The sequence below is a fragment of the Gavialis gangeticus genome, unplaced genomic scaffold (assembly GCF_001723915.1).
Source record: "Gavialis gangeticus isolate Ggan-Ray unplaced genomic scaffold, GavGan_comp1, whole genome shotgun sequence".
Classification (NCBI taxonomy): domain Eukaryota; kingdom Metazoa; phylum Chordata; order Crocodylia; family Gavialidae; genus Gavialis; species Gavialis gangeticus.
Window position 1 is genome coordinate 50,765,094 of NW_017729022.1, and position 9,119 is coordinate 50,774,212.

Sequence of the window (9,119 nt, forward strand, 5' to 3'; positions counted from 1 at the left end):
CATGTTTTTTCATAGCAAACAGAAAACCCAGATTCCTGGTGATAATCCACTGAGTTCTGGCCCCATCCAATGTACCTGTGAGTCTCCATCTGAAGCTGCGGCTGTGTCCCAGCATTAAATTTTTCAGCTCTTCCTGGCTTAGTATTTTTCCCTTGTCTCATGCTTCTAACAAAGCAGCGAATGTCTCTCCCAATTCAGAGGAGCAGAAGACAACTTGTCTGAGTAGAACCAGATTCAGAGAAACCTGGGAAACTCTTTCAAAAACAAAGAATAGTACTTTCTCATTTGCACAAACAGGATGGGAAGGTGGGGGTGCCTGGGGTGTGGGTTCTTCCGAGAACAGAGTTAGTCTCCTCCCTATTACAGAAAGTACCACATATTCCTCCACTGCCCTGTTCCTGGAATAGATTCTGCTGGCCACACAATCAAAAAAACAGAAAGAAGTGACTGTAGTGAAAGGGGATTTGCTTTGCAAAAATAACGACAAAGCTGTTTCACTTTTGCAGCAGTCAGTTCTAGCAGGTTGTACTGCATTCTACCTCTTCAGTTATAAGCATGGCAGATAAGTCTTTGTTCATTATTGCCATTGACTTTGGTACATCTTACAGTGGGTACTGCTTTGCCCTTGTGTCATGTGTAGACCAAATCCGTCAGGTGTTTTGGGGCATGGAGCATGGGTTCAAGACTGTGAAGACCCCCACATGCATTCTCTTTAATGAGAAGAAAGAATTTAAGAAGTTTGGTTATGATGCTGTCATGAAGTACAACACATTGCCTGCCAGCGAAGCTCCCAAGTGGTACTTCTTCCAGAACTTCAAGATGAAGCTGTACAACCAAGTAAGTGGGATGCCAGTAATTTTCTCCTTAGTTGATGTGGATGGCATACAATGTTATTGGGGCCTGATCTTCACTGTCCTTTTATACTTAGTTTAGACAGACTTTGCTACAGTGCCCCTGACAACCTGCTTAGCCAACCACTTTGTTGCTGTTAAGCTGACTGTAGTCACATACCTTATGGCTTAGATATGCAGATGTATGGTAAGGCTAAGACATGCAGATGGTAAGATGGATGGTAAGGAGTCACTTTGATTTACAACATCCTGAGACAGGGGAAACAAGGTGTCTGCTTGCTCTTTATCTTCTTGTAGATGGTTTGTTTGTTCTTCTCAAGGCTACTTTCTCAGAAGACTGGGTATGCTTGATACCATATGCATTCACTCTTTCATGCATTCATCTAAAATTAATTTTTGTTAATATTCTTAACACCCCTAGCTCCTACTTAATGGAGGATTCTAAAAGGCCTTCTCCAGAGAAATAGGGTTCATGTTCAACATCTTTCCCCTCAATATAAAAAGGAATATCCTTCACCTCAAGGAACATCTTTCACCTCAAGGAAGTTAGAAAGAAGGCTCAGTTAGAGACAGGAGCTCTAAAGAGGTTAGGACAGGGGTGGGCAATTATTTTGGCTGGAGGGCCACTTAAAGAATTTTGGTGAGCTGTCCAGGGCTGCAAGGGTAACCCGGTTTGTGGAGGGGGTGGATGCATATGTGTGTGTGTGTAGCAGTGCATGGAGCTCCCCCCAGAGGCGTGGGGGGGGGGGAGGGTGTGAATGGGTGTAGTGTTTGTGGGAAGTGTGACTGTGCGTGGAGGTGTGGTTGTGGGGTTTGCAGGGTTTGCGGGTATGTTGGGGTGTACATGGGAGCCCCCCGCACGTGCCCCCTGAGCCAGTCAGCGCGCACCCTGCAACAGCCCAGAGCCCATGTGCCCTGTGGTACCTCCCCACCACTGCCAACGACACGCCTTGTGCCCGCTCTGGACTCACCCTCATTGGAGCGGGTCAGCCAGAACCCAGGCACAGCCCAGACCCGGCCCACTCCACACTGCTCACCCGTGGCACACCCTGCTGCCTTGGGCACACAGTGGGCTGGGGTGGCCCTACAGCAGGACTACCTTCCTAGGCAGCCCAGGTGGCAGGTGGCTCCTTCTGGTTGCTGGTGCCACTGGCCGCAGCCCCATGGTACTGGCAGGAACCCATGCTGCACAGCCTTGACCCTGTGTGCCCTGCACCTGCTCCAGGCTTGCCCACCCAGGCTTGGCAGAGGTGGTACAGGACAGAAGCTGCTCAGTGTGAGGTAAAAGTGATCTCCCTCCCTTGCCTCTGCTAGTGCTTCCTGGTGTAGCTGCCCGGAGCCTGTGCAGCGCTGCCCTGAGTCTGCTCTGCGCTGCCACTGCTGCCCTGCTGTGTAGCCCAGAGGCAGCGGTGACACAGCATAGATTCAGAGCAGCCCCACATGGGCTCTGGGAGGCTACACCAGGAAGTCCTGGCAGTGGTGAGGGGGATGAGCTGCTTTTACCCCATACTGATCAGCAGCTTCTGTCCCATGCTGCTGCTGCTGAAGGAGAGTGGGTGAGCTCGGAGTAGGTACAGGGTGTACAGGGTCAGGGCTGTGCAGTGAGGGTCCCCACCAGTACCATAGGCCCGGGGCCAGTGGCAGCGGCAGCCAGAAGGAACCTCCTGCCACCTGGGGCTGCCTAAAAAGGCAGTCCTAGTGTGGGGCCGCCCCAGCCCGCCATATGCCCGGTGGGCAGCAGGACCCGCTACAGTTGGACTATGACTGGGCCAGGTGGGACTGAGGGACCTGCCATGGGCCAGACAAAGACCCACCATGGGCCATATCTGGCTTGAGGGCCATATTCTGCCCACCCCTGGGTTAGGACAAGGTCTGGAAGAGTGAGCAGACAAGACTTGACCTTTAAACAGCTATTCGTAGTTTTAGGTATACATATTAGTTAGTTGGTATAGCACTGTAAATGGTTTTAAGGGCTCTGAGTTATTATTACTCATTTATAATGTTTTGCTCTCTTATAAATAAAGGGAGGTGTGGAGCAAGGACTAGGGAGTCTAGTTTTCTGTGGAGAAAAAAGGCAGAAAATCTCTTTAAAAAACCACAAAAAGGTGCATCTTTTTGTGACCTACCAAGAGCACAGCAGCATCCCATTGCAAGCAGTGCCATTTCTGTTCTCTTATTCTCGCTGCGGTTTTTGCTTCTCATCCAGTCAGCAACCCCACTCTGCGCTCCTGCTGCTGACTGGCCAAGAGGCAAAAACCATGGCAAAAATGAGAGAGAAAAGATAGCACTGGAGTGCCATTGCACTTTTGGTAGGTTGTGGAAAAACACAGATACCACATTTTTCTGCGATTTTCCATGACAAATGGAAAACTAAGATTCCTGGTGATCAGAGTCCTGGTCCTTTGCACCCACTAGGCAGACTGTATTAAGTGGACTGTAATAACATTTGGACAGTCCCCAGTGGGAGCCAGATTACAACTCTCAACATGGCTGCACCTGTTTCAGTCTCCCTCACACCACACAAATGCCTGATCCTTCTCAACAATGCTACAGCATCACCAGTTACCTCCAGTTCTGTATGCATACATTTCTATTCGTTAGATGTCTTTGTTAAATTTCATTGTGCTATGTCCCAGTTCTCCAATTTATTTATCAAGCAAACTCTGAGTCTGTACATGAACTTGGATGTGAAGAGCGTGGGACTCCCTCCCATCCCTCTTATTTGAGATTTAGAGTGTACCTGAGCTGCGCTTTACAAGCTCGTTGTGGCTACTTAAGACTGCAGGAGCCACCAGTCTGCTACACATTTGATACAATGCTTAGCACAAAGAGGCCATGGTCCATTCTGAGGGCCCCAAGCACTACCTAATTATTTATTGCTGTTTTCTTTTTTCACTTGTAGAAAATCACCTCCAACATGGAGCTGGAAGCAGATGATGGAAGGATGCTCCCTGCCCTGACTGTCTTCTCGGAGAGTCTGCGTTACATGAAGGACCATGCCCTGAACAGCATTGGGGAGGCCTCGTTCCAAACTGCCTGTGAGCCAGAGGACGTCACTTGGGTTGTTACTGTTCCAGCCATATGGGATGCCTCTGCCAGACAGTTCATGCGATTGGCTGCAAAAGAAGTAAAGGAGTAACAGCTCGATTGCTCCCCTCAGATTCTCTCCAGTTTGCATCACTCAGAGGGCAGGGATTTCTCATCCTGCCAACAAGCCTCCTTTTAAAACTCAAAACGCTGTGCCACAGGGTGATGGGGAAGGTACTACAGGAGGGGGCTCTCAAGCGAGTTATAACTATTGCACTTTACCTGAAGTGCTAGACATTAGAGCATCTTCCAGCTGAACAGATATGCAGTGTTCGGTGGGGGAGGAGGGGGTTCGGTGCCTTCCTGCCTGCCAGGAGGCTGCCAGAGTGCCCCCCCTCACTAGCTAGCAACTGTCAGCAGCAGCTGGGGGTGGAGAAAGGGGGTGGAAATGGTGCCCCCTGCCACAGGAGCCTCCCACAGCTTGCTAGCTGGCATCTTGGGGGTAGGGGACTCCCCCCCTCCCTGCACCAAGCCTCTGGACAGCAGCAGCAGCCAGCAGCTGCAGCATAGCTGCCTTGCCCCACACTTGACTGTGCTGGGAACTGGGTCTGGGGAGCGAGACCCTGTACCACATGGACCTGGCTTGGGCCCCTCTCTGAGCCCCAAGCCAGCAAGATGCTGGGGGACCTTTGGGGCAGAGGGCTCTGTTCTCTATCCCCACCTTTCCCCCGCCCACATTGCTGACCCCTGCCTTGTACCATTAGTCCAGGATGCCCATTCTTGCAAGTAGAAATGTCTGGTCCATGTACTTTGTTCAAGTTATGTCTCAGAGGTGGGAAGGAAGGATCTGGCTCCCATTCCTGACTTAATTTTAAGTAACTTGTAATTTTAGGCTGGGCTTATCACTGACATGTTTTCAGAGAAGCTCATCATTGCCCTGGAACCAGAGGCTGCATCTGTCTGGTGCAAGCAGCTCCCTCGGTCTGGGTTTGTGGCAGAAGGTAGTCACAGAGAGAAGTTTGAAGAGTCACCTGGGACTCGGTACATTGTCGCTGATTGTGGAGGTAATGGTTTTTTCCCCCTTCAGTCTGTGATGAGCATTGTTTAACTGTTGCCTCAGCACTATAAAAAGTGGCTACACACTTATTCAGTTCTCTTTTCCAAAATGTATGCATAAACTGCTCATTAAATGCAGGATAGTCACAGGTGTGGAAAAGTGCCATATAAACCACTGCTACAATCCCTGAGGGTTAGTACCCCAAAAGCTCCAGCCCCCCTCTACAACACATGGGCTACTTACCCTTGGGTGCAGACTGGATCTCATTTCCCAGGCATCTCTGCCAAACAAAACCCTGGTCTAAACAGGTTTCCCCAATTTCAGTCCTTTTAAGAAGTTCTGCAAAAGAGATGAAATATCAGGTCTGTCATCTCCATAGAAACAAAATGCCCCCAGCAAAAGGTCTGGATCTAAATAAATTCTTAAGCACTAGCAATGAGACATAGGTCTGAAAAGTGGGAGATAAAAATCAAGCCAATGAGGTTTTGTGGCTAGTTATTTTTTTTAAACAAGTTAACAAACTTCATTCTTTGGTGTTTAGGGGGTACAATAGACATCACGGTGCATGAAATCCAACAGGATAAAACCCTAAAGGAGTTGCATAAGGCATCTGGAGGAGGATGGGGAGGGAACATAGTGGATGAAAACTTCAAAGCCTTCCTGAGGGGAATATTCCACGGAGGAATATGGGATGAATACATAAAAAAATATCCAACAGAATTCCATCAAATGATGTACAACTTTGGCCTCCAAAAATGTTCTTCTAGTAGAGATGATGTCTACCTCCATTGCTACACCAACCTAATAAGAGTGGCTGAACAGAAGCAAGACATCTCTCTCTTCTTCAATCATGTGGAAGGAGCTCGCTGGCATGATGGAATCATCATGATTACGTATGAGAAAATGAAGAGCTTTTTTGCGTACAGCACTGGGAAAATTGTTGGTGCTTTGAAGGAAATCCTCAGGAAACCCGAAATGGCTACAGTCCAGTATATTTTGCTTGTTGGGGGATTTGCCTCCAGCATTATTCTGAGGGATGAGATCTACCACACATTCAGTGAGCGTTACTTTATCCTGTGCCCCATGGAGGCCCAGGCAGCCATTGTTAAGGGGGCTGTTTTGTTTGGGTACAATTCACAAATTGTTGCCTCAAGAATCAGTGCACGGACATACGGAGTAGCGGTATGCCATGCATTTGATGCAGCTGTCCACGATGAAAGGAAAAAGAGAGTCTCAAAAACCGATAATTATGTGTACTGCACAGACCTTTTTATGAGATTGGTAGGAATTGGGGATTTGATAAACATAGATGAAGCTGCCCATTACACTTTCACTCCTGTGGAACCAGATCAGACAAATATGAAGCTCTGCTTCTGCTGTACAGAAAAGGAGAATGCAAAGTACATAGATGAGGAAGGGATGAAAATGCTTGGCTCCTGTACTGTACCAATGCCAAACCCAGAGCTGGGGAGAAAGCGCCAGGTGAGACTGGATGTTAAATTTGGGCTGACAGAGTTTAAGGCCACAGTGACCGATCTGACTTCCAATCAAAGTCGGACAGTTATGATAGATTTTTTAACAATGTAAAGAATCCACAGCTCACAGAGTAGTAGGGATGATGGCTGAGGGACTCCTCAGTTAGAATATTCAGGCTACCATGATTGATGTAGTCCAGTAAAATTACTTATCTCAGTTGTTCTCAAACTTTTGGCCCTGTGAGCTGGATCAGACTCTCTGTGGGCCAGACCAGGGCCTGGGCCCAACACCACCCTCTCCCTGCCCCATGTGCCAGGATTGGGTCTTGGGAATCAGACATCATTCCATCCCACCCCTGGTTTGGTCACCAAGGTGTTAGTACCACCCCCTTCCAGCCTCACCACACCAAGATTCAGACCTGGGGCTCAGTCCAACCCCTGCCCAGCCCTGCACACTGGGATTGGGTGCTCCCCATGGGTCCTGCTACCTGATGTGCCATACTAAACCATAACTGTTCTTCACCCTATGTACTTCTTGAAGTTGTATCTTCTTATGCTGTGATTTTGCAGTATCGTATTTCCTAACATTTAAGCTTAACTCTACCAGTTGCAATGCTCACTGTATTCCCCATAATGCATCCCTGTTAGAAAAGCAAGAGCAATAGATTGGACTGACTTACTGTGCTGCCTGTAGCACTAGGTCCAGCCTACGAACCTCAGGCAGTGCACAGCCCACACCAGTCTCATGTGCTACATGTAGAGCAGGGCCAAATAAGTTTGACAACCCTGTGTTAGAATTATATCTTGGAATATTTTTCACTAGAGTGATATGCTGTGTACTGAAGCGCTTTGCTAAATGCTGCTGAACCTTGGATTTAAAGATATTTGGTTGATTTACAATAAATAAAAGTTTGAAAGCTTATCTTAAACACTACCTCCCTTTGTTTTTGCATGTAGACTATGGTTGATTGCAGGTGTGGGCAAAATATGGCCAGTGAGGGACATAGAAACAGCATATAAGCCACTGTCTGTAGCCTTTCTGTCTCTTTTGTGAGCTGTTTCTGCCTGAGCAACAGCATCTGAAAGGTACTGGACTAGCTTGGCTTCCTACCTAGTCAGCCTCCTGCTAGTTTCTGTTTTTGGAAAGGATTGGATACAACTTACTAACTAAAATTTCTCGACTTATCCCTATCCAATCCATTTCCTTCAACTTATTCTTCCCCCCAAAATCTCTTATTTGTTCTTGTGTGTCCCCTCCCCAGAGTTTTAAAAAAGAAAGCTGTGCTTTCCCAGCAATGTGATCCATCACTGTGCAGGAAAGCAAATACATTACACACACTCACACACATACATAGAGAGGAAGAGATGTTATTCAACACGACACAGAAGAAGTCAGATAGTCATACATCAGGGAAGAAGAAGGAGATATTATATAGTTACATATACATACAGACTAAATACAACACAGAAGAAGAAATATTACTGTAGTAACACACACATACAATAAACACAACAAAGAAGAAGTCAGACAGTCATACATCAGAGAAGAGAGAGACTACAGCTGCGCGCGCATTCATTCCTTTTCCAGCACAGGAAAGATTAATATGAAGCATGCTGGAAAGTCAGGTGCCAGGTCTTCTGGCAGGGGAGGGAGAGGGTCTAGTGGGGGTGGGGGAAGAACTACAGCCCCCTCCCCTCCCCCCACATAGATGGATCCTCTTTCCTGGCAGCCATGAGTATTCTGCTGCCAGTGGGAGCAAGGTGGTTGGAACAGTACCTGTCCCATCACCTGGACCAGCTCCCCTAACACCAGAAATAGCCACCAGCAGCAGAATGACAGTCTCCACCCTGATTTCCCACTGCCAGGGGAGGAGCTGGACTTGGGACCAGGAGACCTGAGCGCCCTAGCAAAAGAAATTCTGGGGACTGAGGGGGAATCTGAGTTTGTGCTCCACACCTCTCAAAGTTTCCATAGAGCCAGGTCTTCTGCTCCAGAAGGCACCTCAGAGGAGGCTGTGGGGGTAGGTGGCTGAGCTTACCCTGCTGTTGAGCCTCTGCCTGCTGAGGAGGGGTTTAAGGCAGGATCCCCACCCTCAACCCAGAAGCAGGGAGTAGTGTCGTCTGAGATTATTTTGAGGTGGCAGATGATCCCAGGTTTGCCATCTGCCAGCACTGCCAAAGGCAGATCAGCTGGGGCAAGGAGGTGAATAACTTCACCATCACGGCAATGCTGCTGCATCTCAGGAAACAGCACCCCCTTCCCCTTGCTCCTCCTCAGCCTGGCACCAGTGGGAGCATACCCAAAGGGAAGTCCCCCTCTCGCTCCAAAGCTCCCATCCCCACAAAGCAGAGGCAGGTCACCCTGGAGTGGTGGGGAAAAGCCGCAGACAAAGGGGGGCGCTTTCCAAAGGTGAGTGAAATCATCCAGAGCATTGGGGAGATGCTTGCTCTCAATAGCCAGCCCTTCTCCTTAGCTGAGCGGCCAGGGTTCAGGCAGCTCATGGCACTCGTGGCCCCATCCCACCAAGTGCCCACGTGCACCACCTTCAGCAGGATGGTGGTGCCCTCCCTGTATAAGGCATGCAGGGAGTACTTGAGGGAGGAGCTGTACAAGACAGGGCCGCAGGTAGCCTTGCACTTCACCTCAGACATCTGGAGCAGCCGGGGTGGAGATCATGCATACCACACCCTCACAGGGCACTGGTACAA

At 48.8% G+C, this 9,119-nt stretch overlaps 1 protein-coding gene across 2 annotated transcripts in view; it reads left to right on the plus strand.

The window, feature by feature from the left end:
• The window catches only part of LOC109295820 (heat shock 70 kDa protein 12A-like), a 74,330-nt gene extending 67,518 nt beyond the window's left edge, over window positions 1-6,812 (plus strand). The window contains exons 1-4 of one of the 2 annotated variants that reach the window (XM_019514889.1): window positions 428-837; window positions 3,754-3,978; window positions 4,771-4,942; window positions 5,477-6,812. In XM_019514889.1, the coding sequence (XP_019370434.1) occupies window positions 556-837; window positions 3,754-3,978; window positions 4,771-4,942; window positions 5,477-6,522 (1,725 nt within the window). In that variant the 5' untranslated portion in view covers window positions 428-555 and the 3' untranslated portion in view covers window positions 6,523-6,812. Of the gene's footprint in view, window positions 1-427; window positions 838-3,753; window positions 3,979-4,770; window positions 4,943-5,476 lie in introns of those variants that run through there. The other variant, XM_019514890.1, reaches the window with a different exon arrangement.
• The last annotated feature ends 2,307 nt before the right edge of the window (window positions 6,813-9,119 follow it).